At 43.3% G+C, this 23865-nt stretch overlaps 1 protein-coding gene across 1 annotated transcript in view; it reads left to right on the top strand.

The window, feature by feature from the left end:
* The first annotated feature begins 219 nt into the window (after positions 1-219).
* Vopp1 (VOPP1, WBP1/VOPP1 family member) overlaps positions 220-23865 on the top strand; it is a 70207-nt gene continuing 46561 nt past the window's right edge. Inside the window, exon 1 of the mRNA XM_005360889.3 lies at positions 220-399. Coding sequence (XP_005360946.1) covers positions 346-399 — 54 coding nt within the window. The 5' untranslated portion in view covers positions 220-345. The remainder of the gene's footprint in view (positions 400-23865) is intronic.

The raw sequence follows: 23865 nt of genomic DNA, 5'->3' as shown, positions 1-23865 counted from the left end.
TATCCATCCCCCAGCCTCCCCAAACACGGCGTCCTTTAATAAATCTTCCCAGAACTATCGAGGTGAGACAAGATGGTCTCCTCCAGGAAAGGAGACACCTGGCAGACTTCGCACCCAGCCCGCCGGCTCCGCGTCCCGCAGCGCGCCCCACAGACCTTGCCGGCTCCGAGCCCGCGAGCGCGCGCCCGTGCTGTGGGTCGGGGGCGCGCGGCGAGGGCGGCCCGGCACGTCCTCGAGCTCCGCCGGCTTGCGGCGCGTCCTTGTGCCGGCGTCGGCCGGTCCCCGGGTGTGGACCGGCTCTGAGCCCACCGCGCAGCCGGGCTTCGGACGGGCCTCGCGGGAGCCATGAGCCGCCGGCTCGGCAGGGTGGCGGCGCTGCTGCTCGGGCTGCTGCTGGAGGTAGGGCCGCCGGCTCCCCGCGTCTGCCGGAGTGGGGACGCGGGAAGGACAGTTGCGGGGCTCCCGGATCTGCCATGTGGGGTGGCGGAGGGGCCTGGTGCCGAGACCCCCAGCCCTGCCCGCGCGCCTCCGCGTCCTGTCTGCGCCCCGGTTTCCCCCGCCGCTTGGTTGGGGTGAGGAGGGACCTTTGTGCGTGTCGACACGCACTCCCCGCTGCACAGGGCCTGGGGCGGCGCCACCCGCAGCTGTTAGTAGGGAGAGGGACAACATTGCTGCTTTGGGAAATGAAGTGCCGGTTTTAGAGGCGAGGAGAGGATTCCACGGCGAGCTGGGGTGGTGGGTGTACTGAGGTGAAGCCGCGGGAAGTTGATGGTGGGTGGGTGGGAGCACAGCCAGGGTTAGACCGCGGCTGCGGGCGACTGAACCGCGACATCCTGTGACGCCAGACACCCTTCGTGCTCCAGCGGGTTCATTCAAAGGCAAAATAGTGCACTTCTGGTGTGTAAGATCTGAATTGGGGCTGGGGGGGGGGGGTTGTTCGCTCTCCCACAGCTTCACTATTTTGAAAGAATTTTGCATTAATAAAGTCAGTGTGAGTGGGTAACGGTAACCCCCTGACTGATGCGGTCCTACTACCTTCCTTGAGACCTGTAAACCGCCCTTGGTTGGGGTGTTAGCAGTGCTGGGACGATTTACTGGTTTTCTTGGAGACGCTGGAGACAAAGTCTTAGTTCTTTAGAAAGGAAGGTTAGTGGAACAGTTTTCTCCTTGCTCCAAGTTCCAAAACGGAGCAAAGATTGCTTGCTTTTCTTTGAAATATCTCTTATAGGGCATTTAATGCTTTTTTGAGAAGTGCCACCTCTCGTTTTCTTCCCACTTGCTCAGATTTTAAAAATCTTAGAAATGAAGCCCTCTGAGTGGTGATTCAACATGGACTTCTGTGAAAAAGTGAACCAGAGACCAGTGTTTACAAAAATAAACATGCGTTTGCCTTAACACTTCTCGGCCAAGTTTTGTAATACGATAACCTCATTTGTGCGTGCGTGTGCGTGTGCGTGTGTGTGTGTGTGTGTGTGTGTGTGTACAGTGCTTGATAAGATTATCTAGGTTCTCCTGTTTCAGTTTGTGCCACTCCTGTGTCCTTCCTAGCCTTATGTGTGTCTATGCTAAAAGACTGCACGGTGTGTGTGGGGGGCGGGTGTTCTTTCTGTTTGTGCTTATTATTTTCTTTTCTATATTTTTTTTATTCCAATGATGTTTATTGAGGATATGAGCAGGAGACTACTGCTAGGCATGCCAACAGTCATGGGCTGGAATTGGGAAAACCTCCAAACTGTGTTAGCTTCTGGGGGAAAAAAGAAGCAAAAGTAACCTCAAGTATGATAGATAACCTGTGGTTGTTGCCTGACATCAGTTTTTATTTTCAACTTTTAAATCTACTGCCTACGGTGGTGTTCTCTAAAGTTGCAGGAATGGGCTCTTTTTTTTTTCCCCCTGCTGATTTAAAGAATAAGAAGGCAGTAAAAACAGGGTCTCAGCACTCAGGCAAGTTTTATTGCAAACAGAAGCACACTAGAGGCAGGGGAAGGAGTGTGGGGAGAAGGGAGGACAGGGAAAAAGAATATAGAGACACAGAGAGAGAGAACCCCAGTGGAGAGGAGATCCAGACCTGAAAATCAGAGTTTGTTTGGCAGAACCAAAACTTTATATTTGGGGATGGCTTGAGTTCCCCCTTTCTCTCTTAATTGGCTGGTTTGGGCTAGTGCAGGAGATTGGATAATCCAGACAAAGAAAGGGAAGCTGATTGGTTCCTACTGTAGGAGCCCCCATCCCCCTCTTGTGGGAGATTTGAAAGCCCACTGAATACTTTCTGACAGGAAAAAGCCCACTAGTGAGGGAGAAGGAGCAGGAAGTTGGTCGCCTCAAATGTTCAAGTGAAAAGTATAGTAAACCACCTAGAAACTCTTTTCCTTTTCTGCTTGTTGGAGATCTGTCTACCACCTAATCTTTTAATGCAGAAGGTTTTGTTTTATCCAATAAGCTATTTTGTTGCATAGGAACTTTTTTTCTAGTGCTATGAATGGAACCCAAGACATCAGGGCCTTGAACATAGTAGTCGAACAAGGCACTCTACCTTTGGGTTGCATTCCTGTTCATTTAAATTTATTTTTTCTTGACTGCCGGAGATTGAACCTAGGGCTTCTTACGCATTCTAGACAAATATTCTATCCAGCCATAGTCCCTGTTTCTCTTTCTCCCTCCCTCCCTCCCTCCCTCCCTCTCTCTCTCTCTCTCTCTCTCTCTCTCTCTCTCTCTCTCTCTCTCTCTCTCTCTCTCTCTCTCTCTCTCTCTCTCTCTCTCTCTCTTTCTTTCTTTCTTTCGACAGGATCATCCTGTGCAGCCCAGGCCTCGGCCTTCTAAGGGCTGTCATTACAGGGATGGGTCACCATGTCTAGATGGACCTTTTATCTTAACAGGGAATTTAAAACTTGTTTGAAGGGTTGAAAAGACCCCAAAGGCAGTGCTCTTTCACTTTCACAGCGTGCACTATGTGAGTGCTGGAACCATTTGTTTTCTAAGTAGCCCGCTTACACGTGATAAGCCATCCTCAGTGCCTGATTTCTGGTAGAGATGTGTGCCTCTCTACGATTTCTTAACCGTTTCTCACGGGCAAGTTTAATGTGAGGTTTTAGTCTGAACTTTTCCATTTTACACTGTTTTCTTTGAATATTTTATTTGCATACTTTAGATGTTTTTGATATCCTGTATCGCCTGCTTAACTGTGCAGTGAGAGCCCCAGAGCATGTGAGGAGGCCTAGGGTCCCCTCTGAGGACATTAAATCTATGAGGGAAGGCATTTCATGGCTCCAGCGTCTGACTATTGGCTGACACTAGGGATGTTCGGTTTTGTTTCTTTAGCTGCTGAATGTGTGCATTTGTTTTGTAGTTGACGCTGAACGTGTTTTCTGGCAGCGGATACCCCGTTTCTTGCCTTTTCAACCTTCCCTCAGTGACCGCTCGAAGATCTGGCTGGGAGTTTTATTAGGGGGTTATCCTTAAGTAGAGTGAGAGTCGTAACAGTCCGGACAGGGCTTTCCTCTCTCACCCCGACATCCTTCTATAGACGTTTACCGGGATGGAGAAATTTCTATTTTTGTTTAGTGAGCGTTCAGAGCATAACTTACGCTGTTGCCAAGCCCCACGCTGAGAACTTTACTAATGCTAATTCGTGATTCATCCCAGCAATTATCCTCATGCCCATGGTTATTTCATGTGGGAGATACTGTATAATTTTCCCAGGTTTCACTGTTGTTAAGTGAGGGGGTTGAGATATATATTCAGGCAATTGGTTCTTTTGTTCCCCCAACATGATGTTCTGCTTCTTCCCCCAAAGTGTGCTTACACGGGAATATGGAGGGATATCTACGCCTTGCATTAGCCCAGAGAGATTTGCAGAGGTGTGCATTCCAACATGCAGGCAAACTACCAAAACTCCTCCAGGAACCGGAGTCTGCCCTCCTTAGAGGGATAATCTAATCTAGCACTTAAATGTGACATTTCAGACAGTGAACTTGGATGTGTACTGGATAGCAGACACCGGTATGATAGCAGAACATCCTAGGAATCTTGGCTGTTTGGCCAGACTCATAGGTCAGGATTTAAACAGGAAGAGGCCGCTGACCACATCTTCCTACCCGGTAGAGGCATCTTGTAGCTCATTTCCTGGAACCACCCTTTCCCCCCAATTTAGTTTCCTGTGAATTATATGATCAGCTAAGGGGAATCCTTATACTTCCCACACCTTCCAGTCACTGTCTAACAGCTGGTTAAATACAAGGTTAAATGCAGGTCAGCAATGTACCATACCCTATAGGTTGGTCACAGGCTGGTTCCCAGGAATGGGAGCCTAAAGGCCCCTTGAGTCCTCAGATTCTAAGGTTTGCTGCTTCAGTTTTTGCTGGCTGGCTTAAAAGAGCTCCTGGTAGGAAAAGAGAACAGGGAACCAGCTCCTGTCCGTGCTGCTGGGATAATTCCTAGTAGCCTTTGGTGGGCCACAGGAAACTGCAGAAACAAGCTAAAGCTGATGGCACCTTGTTCAGACAGGAGTAAGACTAGACCCCAAACGTGGAGACCTTCGAGGACTTTCCTCGTAGCCCATTCTTTCACAGCAGTCTCTTTCTACAAATTACCTTGGTGACTCTTTTGAAATACATTTAGTCTCTGTTAGAGGGGGCTGTATCCTTCCTGAAATGTATACTTTAAAATCTTATTCACAGATGTATTCATTTTTACTAATATTTTGCCTGTGTGGTGGATGCTCTTGTGCATGCCAGGCAAACAGTGTACCTCTGAGCTATACACCCTCCACACTTCCCTCGAATATTATTTTTAATATGAGTCACCAGGACAAGTCTGTAAGTTCATCTGTGTTTGTTCACAGGGGCATAAACTCATTTTATAGGTGGGGCCACCCTCAGTGTCTTCCTGATAGGTCCCTGGCCCCAAAGCTGTGCACTAAATGAGGCTGTCTTTTCCTTCAAGGCTGGTCTCCAAAGGAGTACTGTTCTTGGCTGGGAAGAAAGGGTGGTCATCACTGGGCGAGAGAGTGAGGAAGTGAATGTTGCTCTTTGAAATTAGGAAAATAGAAGATTAGTGAGTGCTTTTCTGTAGTTCAATGTATTTTGATACTCAGGAACCTCAAAATTAGAACTTTATTGTTTCAGAGTAAGGGATTTTTGTTGTTTGTTGAATGCTTCGTGCCCTAAAATTCCAACCTGTTAGTTTTCTAAAATAAACCTTTCAAGTTGTCTTACCTCAAAAAATATTTAAAATCCGAGCAACAGTTCAGTTTGAATGGAAAAGGCTTGGTTCGGGTTTATCTCTGGGAACTCCAGGGAGGGCTGGGTGGCTACAGGTGAAAGGGGAATGGCAAAGACAGATGAGCCAGTGACACACATAGCAGAGGCATTGCTCTGAAATAGGGAATGGCCGTGTTCAGATGTCCAGGGAGTCAGGAACATTGTCCGGAGCTGGGGCTCTACTTGGCCTTCATTTTCCTTTAGCTTATGCAGATGATGAAGGCTAACTGGGAACAGGGATGATGGAGACATACACAGCAAGGGTAGGGTCATAGGCATGACTGGCCACTTATTTAGGTCCATTGTGCTTTAATTCCTAGCACTTACTTTTATTGTGTCCTCTCTCTGTAGCCTCTCAAATGTCTCCTCAATGTAGCTATCTTGACTGTTGTATTAGGCTGCTTGTTCATTTCCCAGCCGCCCAGACTCCCGAAATAACCACACAGAAACTGTATTAATTAAATCACTGCTTGGCCAATCACTATAGCATTCCTAGCAAGCTCCTGCATTTTAAATTAACCCATTTGTGCTGGTTTATATTTTTACCGCGAGGCTCCTGGCCTACCAGCAAGGTTCCAGGTGGCAGCTTGTGTCTTTCCCCTCTGGGGCGTCTCCCTGACTCTTGTCTTCTTTTTCCTAGCATTCACTTTAGTTTTCCCCGCCTAGCTCTATATTGCTAAGCCACTGGCCAAAACAGCTTCTTTATTCATTAACCAATAAAAACAACACATATACAGAAGTACTTCCCACAGCACTTGACCGCCCAAAATATGATGGAATTTATCTTCTACTATACAAGTAGTTTAGAGACAAATATTTTAATACCATTTACTAACTGAAATATCCTAGGAGACTGGGGATATAGGTCAGTGGTAGAGTGTTAGTGTTGAATATGCATAGCCTGGAGGTCTTTTCTCAGTGCCATCAAGTATATGTATGTGTATATGTATGTATGTATGTATGTATGTATGTATGTATGTGTATATATATGTATAAATAGTGCTTGGCACATAATGGAAACTTAGTAAATATTTGAATGAGTAAATAGATAAATGGGTGAGTAATCACATTGCAGGAGCTGGGCAGGGCTATGGTATGAAGAAGGAAAATAATAAGGCTCTCAGAGAGGGCGCCTGTGCATTGTGCATGAAGTTCCTGAAGCACTTGTTGAACTTGTAAGTTATCTCATTTCAGACTGAGGGCCACTCATCCTCACCCTAGTTATTTGTTCTAGTCACCAGTCCCAGGCCCCTTCCAACTTCCTTAGGGTTTTTTCTTTGTTTGGTTGGTTGGTTTGGGTTTTTATTAGGGGTGGGAGAGTCAGTGTTTCTTTGTGAAGCCCTGGCTGTCTTGGAACTTGCTCTGTAGACCAGGCTGGCCTTGAACTCACAGAGATCCACCTGCCTGTCTCCTTAGTACTGAGATGAAAGATGTACACCACCAATCCCAGCATTAGCCTTTATTTAAATAACATTCTCCTTCTGTATGTGTTAGATCATTGCAGAGCTTAACCGCCAAATTCTTTTCTCTCTTCATTAACTACAAAGTCATATTGCACCTCACGAGATCTGTAAGATTACTTGGCTGTTCATTTCTTTTATGCTCAGCTGGGACCCTGTGGTCAGTTTGGTTTCTGAGCTAAGTGTTAGTGAGAAGTGGGTTGTTTTGGAAGAAAAAGTTCACCGGTGTGTACATTGTGTTCTAAAGCTTTGGTTCTAGTTCTTCCCGTGGACACGTGGGTGAATAGTAAGGACGCTGTCCTGTCCATGTGAAATGACTGACACAGTCATAGCACCGTTGCCCCGCCTTGTCCTTATGCTATTACCATTGTCTTAGGTTGTGCTCTTACTTTTCACCTCGACTTCTGAAACAAAGCAGGCTCACACTGAATTGCGGTGCAGCTGCAGGCTTTCCACCACGTGTTATTGAATATAGTGGTCACGGAGCTGTTTATTACATTAAAAATGTAAATTGGTTCTATTTCTAAATTATTTGTCTTAGACTTAGCACAATCTAGCTGTATAATATAGTTTTTTATCTATTAATTATTATGATTATTATTATTATTTTGTGTCATCAACAGTTTTGGCTACTGTACCATTAGTTTTATCCAACTGACTAATAAAAACATTGAGCAGAGTTGAGTCTGAGATATTTGCGACTTAACGTGGAGGACAGTATAGCCTAAACTGTAATAAGTCAGACATTAGGTTTAGTAAAGCTCTCAGCAATTGCTACAACACCTTTCTGCATGCTACCATGCTCCCCACCACGATGATGGACTAAACCTCTGAAACTGTAAGCAACTCCCCAATGAAATGCTTCCTTTTCTGAGACCGTTGCTTTGGTCATGGTGTCTCCTTCAAGGCGGAGAACAGTGACTAAGACAGGCACCCAGTATCAGGCTTTTCTATTTACATGAAAGAAGAACCAGGAACCAGAACCATCTAGAAAGACAGTCTCGTCAGAACCCGGTCTCATGTTCTCACTATTGCCTAGTTTGACTCTTTTGTTGACAGTGAAACACATAAAACAGCAAGTGACCAAGATGGTGGCCAGCTCTACTCTCAGGTAATGGACAGCCAGCATGTCACATGAACAGCTGATGCTTTGTGTTTGACCCTGCCGTGGCATCCCAGGCAAGGGCTACTTTGTCTTATTGGTTTACCCCAGTTAGAAAGTAAGAGCCAGGATGATGACAGTAGCCACAACCATTCTTTCCATCATCATAGAAGAATGTGACCAGGTGTTAATCTAATAACTGACATGCTAAAACTCCAAGCAAGTGCCTTATTATTTTTATTTATTCGTCAACAGCATCATCCTCCATTACCTTTTACCCCTTTTTACCCCTTTTATTTGAATCTTGCTTTGGTTCTTTTTTTTTCCTTCTTTGCTATTGCTTTTTGGAACCCATTGATTTTAATTAGGGCTACTTGTGTGAACACGGATGCAAGATTATATTTTGGAGCATGGGCAACTTTCCAGAAGCACAACTTTTAAGTAAAATATTAACTGGGGCTCTCTTGTGGGTGGACAGCTGATCCTGGTAGGGACCAGGGCATAGCACCTTTGCTTGGGAATTGTTGTAATAGTCATAATCTCATTTAAAAATTTATGTTTATTTTTAACTATGTGCATATAGGGGGATCACATGAAAACAGTAGATCTTGTGGAATTTGATCCACCCAACTGAGTGCTGGGAGCCAAACTCTGGTACTCCACAGGAACAGTATGCTCCCTTAATTGAGCCATCTCTCTGGTTCCTATTCAGAATCTCTTAATCCAACCTATGGAACCAGTTAAATCCACATGGGGACTTTCCAGAGAGCTCTGTCAGTGTCAAGGCAATGCTCTTTTACAGATGAATCAACGAGAGAGGGAGAGCCTAAATCTATAATTTATACAAAGATTCCCAGCTATTACATGAAGAGTCGAGAACATGTATCACATTGTCACGGTGCCATCCAAACATGAGCCTTAACTACCCAGATAGCTCTTGTGCTCTAAGCAAGTAACCAATCAATTTCAAATCTTATTTATAAAATAACATCTCTTTGTTGTAGTCTTTTAAAAAAAAAATTTTAAGGCCTGGCGGTGGTGGTGCATGCCTTTAATTCCAAGCACTTGGGAGGCAGAGGCAGGCAGATCTCTGAGTTTGAGGCCAGCCTGGTCTACAAGAGCTAGTTTCAGAACAGCCTCCAAAGCTACAGAGAAACCCTATCTCAAAAAACCAAAAGAAAAAAAATCTTTTGAGTGCATAGCTCTGCTTCCATGGATTTTGAGTGTGCAAGTATATGAATCCCCATTACCTCCTTGTCTTCCCAGAGTTCTGATTACTTAACTCCAACAAGCAGTTGCCTTTTCTGATCACCAAGTTTTATGGGAAGTGCCTTTTCAAGATGCTTCATAGTTTCTGAATGCCAAGAACTGCTCAACAGACTGACTGAGAACATGGTGTGGGGGGCAAGAAGAGAGGGTATAAAGAGAGAGAGACACAGAGAGACAGAGACCAAGACTGGGCCTGACAAGGGCTTTTGAAACCTCAAAGCCCACCCTCCGGTGTCACACTTTCTCCAACAGGGCCACATCTACTCCACAAGGCCACATCTCCTATTCCTTTCTAAGAGTTCTACTCCCTGGTGACCAAACATTCAAAGAGAGCCTTTCTGGGCCATTCTCATCCAAACAACCACAGTCCCTGTGTCCTAGGCATTTTCTAAAGGCCCTGGAGACCGCCTCTAAATAGTATCCTGCAGGCTTAGATTTCTGTTCCTCTCAAGATCAATTAAAACACCTTACCTTCCTTCCTTCTTTCATTCTTTTTGTTCCTTTTTATTCTCTTTCCTTCCTATTCTCTTTCTCCCAATCTTTTCTTTACTTCTGAAATCCTTTTCCTTGACATAGTGATTGTATTTTATATTTGCCTAAGAATTTTGCAAAATCTGTATTACTTTCATATAATTTTTTAAACTTTTATTCTTTGTGGATTTCATACCACTTATCTCTCTGTCCCCTTGCATCCAATCCACCTTCTGCCCTTGACACCCGCTCCAAAGAAAACCAATTGTAAAAGAAAATCCAAAACAGACAGAGAGAGAGAGAGAGAGAGAGAGAGAGAGAGAGAGAGAGAGAGAGAGAGAATATATCTTGTTCTGGAAGCTGTAGTGTGGCCTGTTGAGTCACACAGCTTACCCTTAGTCCATTCATCCTTACCAGCAAGTGTTCATTGCCATGAGTCCTTGGTCTGGCTGGAGGTAAATATGTAACGTTTTCTTACTGCTTTTAAAGAATTGTAATGAGTTTGATTTCTCATATATTATAAAAATATGAAGTAAAACTATAGCACAATCTTCAAATGTATTTAATAGAGTCCAACTACCATTAGTGATTTGATACTGATTATTATTCCTTTGAAATACATAAATACCTTTTATACCAGTTGGAAATATAATTTTCTTAAATCTTTGAACATCTACTTTTCCTAAAGAATTTTATTATAATAAATATGTATTTAGGCTTGAAAATATTAGCAGCTGTGAAATATACACATTATATTTATGACCATTCATTTAGCTCTCTAGATATCTTAGACAGGGTTTCTATTGTGCTTAAGACAGCAGTCAAAAGCAACTTGGGGGGAGAGGGGTTTATTTCATTTATACTTCAATCACTTACGGAAGTCAAGACAGGAACTCAAAGCCAAAACCTGGAGGCAGGAGCTAAAGCAGAAGCTGTGGACTGTGAAAAAACACCATGACCAAGGCGACTCTTAGAAGAAAGTATTTAGTTGGGGACTTGCTTACATTTCAGAGTTATTCCATGACCATCATAGTGCTCAGAGTGGCCCCAGACAGGTGTGGTTTTAGAGCAGTATCTAAGAGCAATGTGTTAATCAGGGGGTGATTTCTTCTAGAAGCTCTTGTACTTATTAAGCAGCAAAGGAATGTCTGTGTTCTTCCAGAAACATAGGCATTTTCTGTGTACTTTGTCTTTCTGGGACTTGGCTTCCCAGTCCCCTAACCTGGGTTGTGTAGTAATCCTGCCTTGTGTCCAGGAAGTGACTGTGCTCTGGATGTGAATGGCCCATAGACTGTTTTCTTGGTCATGCAGTCCATCTCTGCAGTGAACGTGACCAGATTGGGAGCTGATGAAACTGAAGGCTAATATGTGGGACCTTTCTTATAATGGAGATTTCTTACGGAATATTTCCATTATATATTGACTATAAAGAAGAAGCAGTATCTTCATGGTGTGGGTGTATATAACTACTAAGAATGGCCTGTTGAGGGGGAATGTTATAGATTAAAAAAAAGAATCTCGTTTGTAGACACTTTCTCCTTTTGTTTTTGTGTTCATGGTTGCTATGCAGTGCACCAGGTTCATGGCTGCCCTGCTGGTGTATCCCGGCTCCTGTCAGTCACCTTGGGGTAGATGCCTTTTCTAGATTACCTGGCCTGAAAGAGGGGTGAACGATTAGAATTTTTGGTACCATTTTTGCTCCATGTCTGTGTATAGTAAATAAGTTGGCCTTTCATTTCTGAGCTTAGACATCTTTAATGACTGAGAGTCATCACGATGAACTAACTCTATATCTTTTGTCAGAGCTGCGTATTCTTTGGGGGCTGACTTGGGATCCCTGGCTTCTGTGTGCCAGGACTGTTTGTTGTTTTGTAACAAACCTCTAGCATATGATTAGCGTTGCTAGGCAGGCTAGGACAGCACCTACACCTCACCCAGAGTCAAAACCCAGAGTTTGACCTAGAGTCAAAACCTCATAGACCACCAGCTCCTAGGGACTCATGTCTCCATGCACCTAGTCCCACTGTAGCCTCCCCAGGTTCCTTCTAGATGGCGTTGAAACAGTATCTCCACTCCCTGACTGAAAGGCTTTATTGGTTATGGGAAATTCTAGGATTTCATTATCATAAAGTGCCAATCATCGATGTTAGCAATATGTATTGACTGCCTTGTTGTTGTCTTATTTCTAATGTATCATGGCAAAAATGCTGGTAATTATGGACCTTGTATGGTAATTATGGATTCCATATGTAGAAGGCCAAGCTCACTGTGTCTTCTGAGGAGTGAGTGGTTCTGGGGATAGGGGATGTGGGGTACTTACCGCCTGTCTGCTTTAGCAGATTTTCAGTAAGTCTTTAGTTTTCCAGAAAGAAATGAATATCTAGATTTTATATTAAGTTTCTATATCTTAAAGTCACTATGGGATAAATAAAACATACACAGGTGGGTAGTTGGAGATCATCACTCCAGCTCAATTTCTGGTAAGGTCTGCAAGTGTATATGGATTAAATAATGCGTATGTTTAGTTCAGTGTGCGCAGAGGTTTTCTTGCTGTCTCTTACATTTATGTGCAATTCTGTAATTTGCCGGAAGCTGAGAAGATGTACTTACTGGCTTACAGAAGGTGAATTTAAAGACCATGTACACCATATACTTTGATGCTAGAGAAGTGTGAGGTTTCATTATAAAATGTGCTAAAATGAACCTAAGAAGCCTAAAGGCTAGGAAGTTGTCTCTTCTTTTTTTTTTTTTTTTTTATCAATGTCATGGCTGATATTTTTTTTATTGAAAAAAGGAAAAAAAAAAAGTTTCCACCTCCTCCCAGCCTCCCATTTCCCTCCCCCTCCTCCACCCTTCTTCCCCTCCCCCCACTCCTCTCCCCCTCCCTCTCCAGTCCAAAGAGCAGTCAGGGTTCCCTGCCCTGTAGAAAGTCCAAGGTCCTCCCCACTCCGTCCATGTCTAGGAAGGTGAACATCCAAACTGGCTAGGCTCCCACAAAGCCAAAACAGTCTCTTCTTAGAAAGCCTCAGAAGTCACTGGAACTGGCTCGCTGCTTCTCACAGTTATCTTGCTTTGAGGGGGATAGGCAGTCTTAGCCTTGCCAAGGTCCTGTGTCTGTGGTATTTCTGGAGTGTCTATCTTAATTCCCCGGACTCCGTGGGGGCCAGGCTGGGTTAAGATTGGATATGAGCAGGTAGGTAGTAGTTGAAAACAGAGGAATCAAACTCAATTCTCTGCACTTCCAATAACTTACGAGTATTCTGAGATTTTACAGCTCACCTGGGGCTGCTAAAATCCAGGTCAGTGGGATTATGGTATGCCTGGCCCTCTGCCAGCTAGTGTGGTGCAGGTCAAGTGGGATGCTGTTTCACTCATTTGCAAGTCAGATTTCCCTTCTGTGTTCCAGATGCACTCAGGGCAGAGTGGGGGAATCCTATGTTCCCAGAGGAGCTGCCTGCAGAGCGAAAATTCATCCAGGCTCAGCTCTTAACACACATGGTTCCGTGTGATTGCAGCCCCATGCTCCAGCCTCTTTGCTCTTAGCCCCGCTATTCCATTCCCAAGTCAGAGGCCTTCATTCTGGTTCTTGTTAGCTTTTGGGTTTTTGGCTATACAGGGAGATGCACAAAGATTTGTATGTTCTTTACATTGACTTTTAATTTTAGAATAATTTTTAGATTTGGGAAAGCTGCAAAAGTTATGCAGAGTCCTCTGTAGCGATTATCTAATTCCCCCTTTGTGAAATTTTGCACTGCCATGGTATGGTTGCTTGAACAATTAACAGTAAAACTCGGCACTGGCATAGAACTGTAAACTGTTGTTGGTTTCTCGTCTTTATTCACGACCACTAATGGCCCATGTTCTTTCTATTTCAGGACTCACTCATAGATCAAACCCTCCCTCACTCTCCTTCAAATTCATGGCTTCTTTTTCCACTAATTGTTGTTGCATGCACATGTGTATTTGTGTATTATATGTACCTACACACACACGTGTGTGTATGTAGTCCTAAATATTATAACCTGTTCGGTCTATGTGCTGCTACTTATATGTATGTTTTCAGAGCTGAGTGCTCTCCCCAGGGGAAGACTGCATCTCGCACTCCCGAGCTTTACTCGGTTGCCTGTAGTCCTTTGTGTAGGGTTGAGGCCTTGTGGGCTTTTCCCTATCCATGTTGGTGTCATCCTGTTCAGCTCATGTTTGGACAGTTGTGTTGGTGAGATTTTATGTGTGTGTCTTCTGGTAGTACTAGAAGACACAAACCAGAGCAGTTTCCCTGGGTCCTCTGGCTCTTGCGGTCTTTTCATCACCTCTCTGGGAGAGTTCCCCGAGCCTTAGGTGCTAGTAGTGTTTTGTAGACATATCCATCAGGACTGGGCTCCACAGTTCTGCATTTTGATTGCCTGTGTTTTTTTTTGTAGTGGTCTTCGTCTGTGGGTCCAAGGACAGATGTTTATATTGTTGCCAGGGAGTATGCTGGCTTAGTAAACTGGAGTTGTGGGTTCTCCTCCAATAACCATGAGTTCAGTAGCACTGAGTAGTCAGCTCTGGTGGTTTGCCTGCATGCAGTTCTGTGAATCATACGCATGCCCACAAAGGGCATTGGATCTCCTGGGACTAAAGTCACAGACTGCTGTGAGCCACCATGTGGGTGCCAGGAATTTTTGTGCCTGCTGTTGGCATTTACTTTTTAGAGGAAAGTACTTTCAGTTCTTTTAATTGGCTCTGGTAATATATCTACATTTGAAAAATAGTATACATGCACTTTTCAGTCTTGATTTAACAGTGTTTGCATTATTTTGTCTGTCTAGCCTCTCAGTATATTTTGTTATCTCTGTCAATACAAATACAATAAGATACTGTATACATTCTAGTACATATTGTATTTATATGTCTATATATGAATACTTTATACAAATGTAGTATATGTGTGTGTATCAGTGTTTTATTTAAATCCATGCTAATCCTAATTATGTGTATTTAAAGTTTCTTGACTCTTGAGCTAGGTAGAATGTCAGAATTTCTACCTTGAGTATTTTTATTCTTTGAGAATTTCATGCAATGTATTTTAGTCATCTTCACTCCCCAGATTTGGTCCATTCAAGGTCTACATTCACCTTGCCACATTCTCCCCCAGCTTTATTGTTCTCTCTCTCTTAGAAAGGAACCCCTCAAGTCCAGTTTCCTGGGTGTGGTGCTATCCATCGGGTGGTGGTGGGCCTACCAGCCTCCATCCTTAAACGAAACTGACTCTCCCTCTCCCTGAAGGCACTGTCCATAGCTCCTAACTTGAGGACTTACAGGTGGGGTTCACGAATCATTTCCCACTCCTTGTTAGAATACTGACTGGCTTGTGCGGGTGTTATGTAGCCTCCACAGCTGCTGTGAGTTCCTGAGTTTATCAGGTCTCATAGAGGAAATACTTTTGGATTTCCACACGTCTGGCTCTTAGCATCCTTTCCTTAGCCATTCTGATTGGGGTGAGATAAATTTCAAAGTTTCGGTTTGTGCTTCCCTAATTGCTAAGGTTGATGATCCTTTTTTGAAGTATTTCCCAGACATTTTTTTTCTTTTTTCGTTTTCTTTTTTCTTTGTTCAAATTCATAGCCCATTTTAAAACCTGATTGTCTTCTTGACCATTTTTGAGCCCTTTGTATATTTTGTATATTAATCTTCTATCAGATATATAGATGATAGGGATTCTTTTCCGCCCTTCCTCTTTAAAACATTTCCTTTGCCGTGCTCAGCTCTTTAATTTTATGAGGGCTCCCTTGTCAACTGATGGCCATAATTTCTGGGCAGATGGAGTTCCATGCTGAAAGTCATTTTGTATGGTTCTGCCTATGCTTTTCTTTTTTTTTCTAGAGGTTTCAACATTTCAGGTTTCCCATTGATCTCTTTGACATCCGTGATACACTTGGAGTTAATTTTTGTTCAGGGTGCTAGGTATGACTCAGCTTCATTCTTCTCCATGTGAAAAGCCAGTTTTCCAAGTTTATCATTTGTCGGCAATGCTGTCTGCTCTCCAGTATGTGTCTGTAGCCTCCATAATAGACTTTCCTATAGTCTCGTCTGTGTGTACTGTGTTCATGTAGAGCTCTGCTTGTTCCCCTGAGAGAAATGCTTCTGCCTGCCCATGGAATGCCTCAGGCAAGATGTTTCCTTCTCCTTCCTCAACATATGTTTTGGCATCTTTGTCAAATCTCAGATGGTTGTAATTATGTGTACTCGTGTTTGGACCTTCAGTTTTGCTATGTGGGTCAGTCTGTGTGTTTCTGAGCCAGAACTGGACTGTTTTTATGACTGGAGCTCTGTTGTTCTGGTGATTGCTTCAGCGTTGTTCTTTTTGCTTAGGATTATTTTTTCCACCTGGAGTCTTTTGTAGTTCCATGTGGATTTTAGGATGGTCCTCTCCATTTCTATGGCGCATGTTGTGGGAATTTTGATTGGGATTGTATTGAATCTGTAAATTGCTTTTGGTAGAATGATCATTTTCGCGGCACCAATTCTACAAATGCATGAGTATGGGAGTCTTTCCACAGTTTAGCGCCTTCTTCAGTGTCTTTTTTTCAAAGATTTAAAGTTTTCGTTGTAGAGGTCTTTCACCTCCTTGTTTAGATTTCTTCCTAGGTACTTTATTTTCTTTGAGACTTTTGTGAATGGGAATGTGTATTTTGTTGTTTAGGGAGGCTACTGGCTTTTCTAAGTTGATTCTGTATCTTACTTCTTCAGTGAAATTATTGATGATTTCTACAAGTTTTCTGGTTGAAGCTTTGGTATCTCTTGCGTAATATATTATTTACAAGAAGGGATAATTTGGTTTCTTTTCCTATTTGTATCCTTTAATTTTCTTCTTTTGCTTATTGCTCCATAGTGCTTCCAGGACTTTATTGGAAACAATTGAGAATAATAAACAACCCTATCTTGTCGCTGATATTAAAGGGATTGCTTGAAGTTTTATTCCATTTGGGGTAATGTTAGCTGTAGGCTTGTCCTTTGTAGCCTTTATTGTGTTGGGGTTTGTTCCCTCCAGGCCTACTCTCTAGGATTTTTATAGTGAAGGCATATTGGATTTTTGTGGAAGACTTTTTCTGAATCTATTGCAATGATCATGTGATTATTTTCCTTAAGTCTATTTATATTACTTATTTAATGGCTTATATTGAATCATCCCAGAATCTTTGAGATAAAGCTAATTTGATCATGGTGGATGGTCTTTTGATATATGTCTGTATTTGACTTACAAGTATTTTATGAAGATTTTTGCAACTGTTCATCAGGGATATTGACCTGTAGCTTTTGTTTTTTGGTTGTGTCTTTACCTGGCTATAGTATCCTAAAGAAGGAGTTTGGGAGTGTTCCTTCTGTTTCTATTTTTTTTTTTAAATAATTTAAAAAGTATTAATTGTAGATCTTTGAAAGTCTTGATAGAATTCTGCTGTGAATCCATCTGGCCCTGGACTTTTTCTTGTCTGGAAGGCTTTTTATGACTCTTCAATCTCCTCATTTGTTAGTGATCAGTTTAGGTTGTTGACCACTTAGTTATTTCGGTGGCTTGGAGGAATCTAGAAATCCATCCATTTCTTTTAGATTTTTAAACTTGGTGGCACACAGGTTTCTAGAGTATTCCCTTACATTATTATTCTGGATTTCTTTGTTGTTTATTAGAATATTTCCCTGTTCGTTTCTGATTCTGCTAATTGGACATGTCTCTTTCTTCCTTTGGTTAGTTGGGCCAAGGGTCTGTTGTTGATCTTGTTTATCTCCTCAAAAACAAACAAACAAACAGCTCTTAGAGTCCTTAGCATTGCTTTCTCTGTTTCTATTTTGTTAATTTATGCTCGGATTTCTTTTATTTCTTGCTGACTACTAAATTTAGGTTGATTTGTTCTTGTTTTTCCATATTTTTGAGTTGCATAATTAAGTCATTTATTTGTACGCTTTCTGAGTTTTTAATGGAGGAGCTTAGAGCTGTAACTTTCCCTCACTGGACTGCCATTTAATGTGCTCCAGAGGTTTCTTTGCGTGTGTTTTCATTCTCACTTAGTTGAAATAATTTTTTTTATCTCTTTCATTTCTTCTTTATTATTCATTCATTATTAGTTAGCTCCACTCATTATTCAGTCACTAGTTGTTTAATCTCCATGAGTTTATGTGCTTACTAAAGATTTGTTTTGTATTGATTTTAGGTTCTATTGCATTATGGTCAGATCAGATATACAGAATTATTTCAGTGTTTGATTTTGTTAAGATATGTTTTGTGACCCAGTATGTGATCTATTGAAGAGCTGTTCCCTTGGGCTGCTGAGTAGATTGTGTGTTCTTTGACTTTTTGGTAGAATACCCTATAGATGTCTTTTAGGTCCATTTGCTCTATGCTGTAATTTAATTCTCATGTTTCTCTGGTCTGTTGTTGTTGTTCATATGTCCTGTCTAGTGGAGACAGTGGGTATTGAAATCTCTTATTGAGTTGGAGGTGTGGATGGAATTTACCAATCTAGATTGGGCCTGTGGTTTTGGGGACTGGGAAGTCTATCACCTGGGTAGGAGAGCCAGATCATAGGAGGTACATGCTGGCCTGGGCTTGAAGGTCGGATGTGCTGTCAGTGGGGTATGTTGAGGAAGACACATGAGGGGTTGTACACAGCGTGTGTATTCTCGCTCAAGCCTTGGGGTCTGTTTGGAGCACTCAGGGTCTTTTTTCCCTGGCCTATACACTGGATGTGCAATCTGGGCTAGGTCTGAGGATTGGGATGTAGACAGGGTGAGATAGCTTCACCAGGCTAGGGTGGAGCACAGAATGTGTGGACCAGTCTAGCCTGAGAAACCTGAGATATGACGGGATAAAGATAAGATCGGGAAAACGTGGGTCCAGCTAGCACACAGGATATAATTCATCACCAAAGCCTGGAGTTGGGCATGACACAGGCAGGGCTCATGAGACAGGGACTTGATGTGGGACCTGGACTAAGTCTGAGAATTGGGACAGCGCAGTTAGGACTCACCTTTCAGGGCTGGAGCATGGAATGTGCAGGCTGAAGCAGCATTGGCAGTGGAATATAGAGCAGGCAGGATTAGGTCGGAACGACACAGTTTTGTTTTCTTTAATTTGTTGTTTTGTTGTGTTTGTGTTTTTGAAATAATGTTTTTATTTATCCTTTGAGAATTTCATACAGTATATTGAAAGACCCCCGGAGTGGGGAGACTCTCACTCAAGTCTCAGGATAACATGACCCTCCCCCACCAGGAACTCACGAGAGACCGTCCTTGCCGCAATCACACAAGGTTTATTGACAGGATAGGAACCAGCTGGGGCCGAAACTCATTTCCCACACAGGGGTAGAGGTCAGGTATTTAAGGGAAGAAACGAAACCACAACCCAAAGGGGGTAGGGAGGCCGTCATTGGAAAATTCTGAAAATACCAGTGATAATCACAAGGGGGTAAGTCCCCGTTTGTCAAGATTGTTCTCAAGATTATAATCTGACTTTATGGTCAGCTAGTTCCTGGAACAGAGTCACTGAACCGGCTAACCTAGATTTTTGGTTGGTTCTTCTCTCCGTGCTAGATTTTTTTTTGGCTCTACTCTTTCTGCTAGAGGGGTCTGAATTTATCCGGGTCTTTCAATATTTTGATTATATTCTTTTCCCTTCCCAGTTCCTCTTGCTCCTCCCCTCCCCTCCTACCCACTCGACTACATTTTCTCTCTTTGTCTCTCTTAAAAGAATTAGTAAGATTTAGGAGTCCAACTTGTTTGGCCCCAGCTGGCCAGCTACTCCTGGAGGTTGTGCCTGTCCTGGAATGTGTCAATATACTGTTAAGTCTCAAAGAAACCTGGGACAAAATGGTCAACTGAGATGCCTATTTAGCATATCAAAGTGGACACTGATCACCAGGCTCTTTGGTCTCACAATTGCCCTCTAACAGGGTCCTGGCTCCTCTCAGCACCCTTCCCCCTACGCTCTAAAACTCTCCAGCCCCTGAACTCTGCTTCCATCTTCCCAGCTTCTCTTTCTATATAACCTCAGCTGTTTTGGCTCTGTGCAGTCTTGGTCCCTCTTGGTTCCTGTGTACTTTCTTGGCCTCTTGAGTCTTCTCTCTTCTCTTGCCTCCCCTCTCCCCATCCCCATGGCCCAGTTCATTCTGGACTCTTCCGGATGCTTCTGGCTATGTTTTCTCTTCCACCTCATGCCTACAATAAAACCCTAACTGTACCTAGGAGCAGTCCTGCCTTCATTTTCGTTTGTCTTGTGCTAAAATCAGAGGTGAACGAAAATGAAGACATGCCTGCCCCTAGGTAGAGTTGAAAAGTTTGCATTGTAGCTATGAGGGAGAGCATAGCCGTAGGCATCTGGAAGGGTCCAGACTGAACCTGGCCAGGAGCATAGACTGAGCCACGAGAGGAAGAGAGCGGGAGCACTAGAGATGAGAGAGGAGCCAAGAGGGCATGCAGCCGAAATGGCTGTTTTATAGGGAAGAGAAGCTGGGGCTGAAGAGGTTTAGGGTGTGGGTGGAGTGAGAAGTGCTGAGGAGAGCCAGGACTCCCGGTATTGGGTACTGAGTGATGCCAGGAGAGCCCCGTGGCCAGCATCCTCTTCAGTAGTGTTAAATAGGCACCTCAGTTAGCTATTTGTCCTGGGTTTCTTTGGGACCTAACAAATCCCCTCCTCCAGCAGCAGTCAAATGCCAGTAGCTGCTTGGCTAGGGACTGGACTCCAGGCTTTTCTCCCATCCTCCATGTTGGGATTTTTGTCTGGCTCGAGCTTGTGCAGGTCTTGTGCATGCTGACACAGTCTCTGTGAGTTCATGTGTGCATCTGCCATGTGTGTCTGGAAAACAGTTTACTTCAAGTCATCCACCACCCTTGGCTCTTAGGATGTTACTGCCTCCTCTGCTGCATAGATCCCTGAGCCCTGAGGAGGAAGTTGTGATACAGACATCCAGTTTAGGACTGAGCCTTCAAAGTCTCTGAATCTTTGCACATTTTTCATTTGTTGCTCTCTATGTTAGTTTACATCTACTGCAAGAAGGAGCTTCTCTGATGAGAGGAGTGATGCATTGATCCGCGGGTACAGCAATGTCATTAGGATCATTTTATTGCTGTGTTCATTTAGTCAAATAATGTAGTAGTTTTCCCCCTAGGACCCATGAGCTATGTAGCCTCAGGTTCTTGGACTCATCAACAGCATCAGATATGAATTCCATTTCATAGAAAGGACCTTAAATCCAAAGAAAAGAGTGGTTGATTACTCCGAAGACATTAGCAGCCACATTGGGCCAATGTGTATATCTTGACAGGCAGGTTGTTATTGTATCTTGCACGTTTATAGCGGGGTGAAGTTGATGATCGCTTTTCTCTTAGAGCAGCACGTATAGCATCTTACAGCACTCTGAATGCTAGTCAGTGGGGATAAAGCTTCTAGCAGAGTACCAGTTAGATTTCTCTGAGTTTTATGACATATGTATGTAGCGTCTTCAGCAACAGGGTCTTGCTATCAAGATGCGGAGGGTAACCCATAGCATTGCCAATAGCCTGTAATGTTTGGGGATCTGTGGAACCTCACAAACTCAAAAAAGATGTTAACTCCTTTCAGGTACTGGGGGCTTTTTTAAGAAGCATGTGCTGTCTAGTATTCTTCCCAGTCATAGAGTATCTCCATTTAAACTCTGCTTGTGTAGATACTTTAAGAAGCTCTTGCAGTAGTATGTTTTCATACAGCGTTTTCAAAGCCTTTAGTGGTAGTTACCCTTTCCCGTCATCTCTCTTCTACCATGCCTTCCAAGCCTCACCACATTTAATTCTTGCTTTTGTCATTTCCCTTTATGACTCTATATTCTATTTCCCCTTCTTTGGACGATCCCCTTCTCACCCATGATTCCTTAAAAGCCACCTAACGTTTGTGGTTAAGTGTACAGATTACCCAACCTGTATTCTGAATGAAACACACATATTTAAAGCTTAAATCTAAGATCCCCACATAAGAGAAAAATCCAATGTTTGTCTTTCAGAGCCTGAGTTATGTCTCACTCGAAATGATTGCTTCTAGTTCTGTCTTTTACCTCAATATTTTATTTTTAACAGCTGAATAATATTGCATTGCATAACTGTCCCACCTTGTTATTACCCATTCATCAGCTGATGTTTTCATTTCCTGGCTGTTATGGATAGAGTAGTAGTGAACACGCCCAAGCAGGTCTCTCTATAGTTAAGTCCAGACTACTTCGAGTTCTGCTGTTCATGACGCCTTCTTGCCTTCTAAAGCACTGTGAGGCAGAAGACTGTCATGCTGCTTCCCAGTGATTCCTTCAGTGCTGCTGGTCTCTTCTTTATCATAATTGATTATTTTTCAGCTCCAGTTCACCATTATCAGTTGTCCAAGTACCACAAAGATTTCACGTCATTAGTGCTGGTCTGTTGTTAACCAAAGCTCTGTAGCCCCGGGTGACAACCACAAGTTGCATTACTTTCAATCCTTCACTTCTCAGCTTGCACAGAAAGGCCTGCTAATCTTTGCACACTCAAAGGATTTTCCAGTCCAGACTTCCAAACACTTCCGCAATCATCCCCCACCCCCACCCCAAACATGGCCAGGTCTCAGCAAGAATCCACACACTCAGATACTAACATTTGGATTTATTTTTTCGTTGTGGTAAAACCCATGACCAAAATCAACTTGAGGGGGAAGGGGTTAATTTGGCCTGGATGTCCATGTAATCATACTTTGTCATCAAAGGAAACTGAGGCAGGAAACCCATGCATGTGCTGCTCGAAGAGAAAAGCGATCATCAACTTCACCCCGCTATAAACCTGGGAGATACAATAACAACCTGCCTGTTGTTGTCATTTCCACCTGCTGTTTTCACCAGTCAGAGTCACTAAGGCTTAGACCAGTCACCACCTTAAACCATAATACCACTGATGTCCTTCTACCAGGGGAGGTTCTCTCCTTTTGACCAGCTGGAAATGGTTCATAGAAGCTTATGTTTGCAAAAAGTTTACTATACCTTTTCACACAGCCCTGACTGGGACTTTTCCTTCATGCAAGAGCCAGGGCAATTAGCTGCTGTTCTGGGCATGTATCTCGGGGTATTCGTAGGTTGCTCAAGGTGGCTAACGTTGGCATGAGGATAGTCTAGCTGACTCTTAGTTCTTTTGCTCAAGGCACCTTGGGCAGCAAGACAGAGTCTAACACTGATTAAGGGGCTATATTCTGTCTCCACTGTTTTTTACTTATTTATAGGAAAATAAACACCAAAAATGCTTACACTGTTAGCATAAGTTCATCCTGACACTAATAATGATTTTTAAGAGGTTTTTAGCGGTGCTTAATACTTGCCCAGTGCCCAGGTAAAGGTGGATTCTCTTTGTTTGTCTCACTACTGCTTATAGAACATTCTTTTTTTTAAATTTTTTATTTTTTTAATTTATTTATTTATTAAAGATCTCCGCCTCTTCTCTGCCACCGCCTCCCATTTCCCTCCCCCTCCCCCAATCAAGTCCCCCTCCATCCTCAGCCCGAAGAGCAATCAGGGTTCCCTGCCCTGTGGGAAGAAGTCCAAGGAACCCCCACCTCCATCCATTTCTAGTAAGGTGAGCATCCAAGCTGCCTAGGCTCCCACAAAACAACATTCTTATTCAATTTTACAGTTTTCAGTTTTGAAGGATGGTGTTTTGGGTGGCATTTGGAAAATTTATTACATAAACCTTTCTAGCTGAAGCTCATACATTAGTTTCATATTACCTAGTGGTCTAAAGTTCCATCTGTAAGTACAGACTGGAGAGATGGCTCATCAGGTAAGAGCACTTACTGCTCTTACAGAGGACCTGGGTTCATTTCTCATCACCTGTATGGTGACTCCCACACTTCTGCCACTCTAGGTCTAGGAGATCCCCCTCTGACTTGTACATGCACACATGCAAGAACACACAAATACACATGAAATAGCTATTTTTTGTATATTAAAAGATTAAATCCTTGTAATTTTTTAAGTCTCCATAGTCCCTACCATTCTCAGCACCATTGTTTTCCAAGCTCCTACTAGCATGGCCTGTTAGGCTCTGCTTATAGCATGCTGTCACTTTCCTAGTCAGGAATCTTCTACATTTCCCCCTAAATCAGCATGGTGAGGGCTGGTACAGCAATGCCCACCTCCTGTACAAACTTCTGTCTAGTTACTCTTCTATTGCTGTGATAAAACCCATGACCAAGGCAACTTATAAAAGTTGGGGCGTATGGTTTCAGAGGGCTAGAGTCTATGACAGTCATGGCAGTGAGGATGACAGCAGTCAGGCAGACATGGTACTG

Source organism: Microtus ochrogaster, linkage group LG3 (genome assembly GCF_000317375.1).
Source record: "Microtus ochrogaster isolate Prairie Vole_2 linkage group LG3, MicOch1.0, whole genome shotgun sequence".
Lineage (NCBI taxonomy): Eukaryota > Metazoa > Chordata > Mammalia > Rodentia > Cricetidae > Microtus > Microtus ochrogaster.
This window is presented reverse-complemented; position numbering and strand designations above follow the sequence as displayed.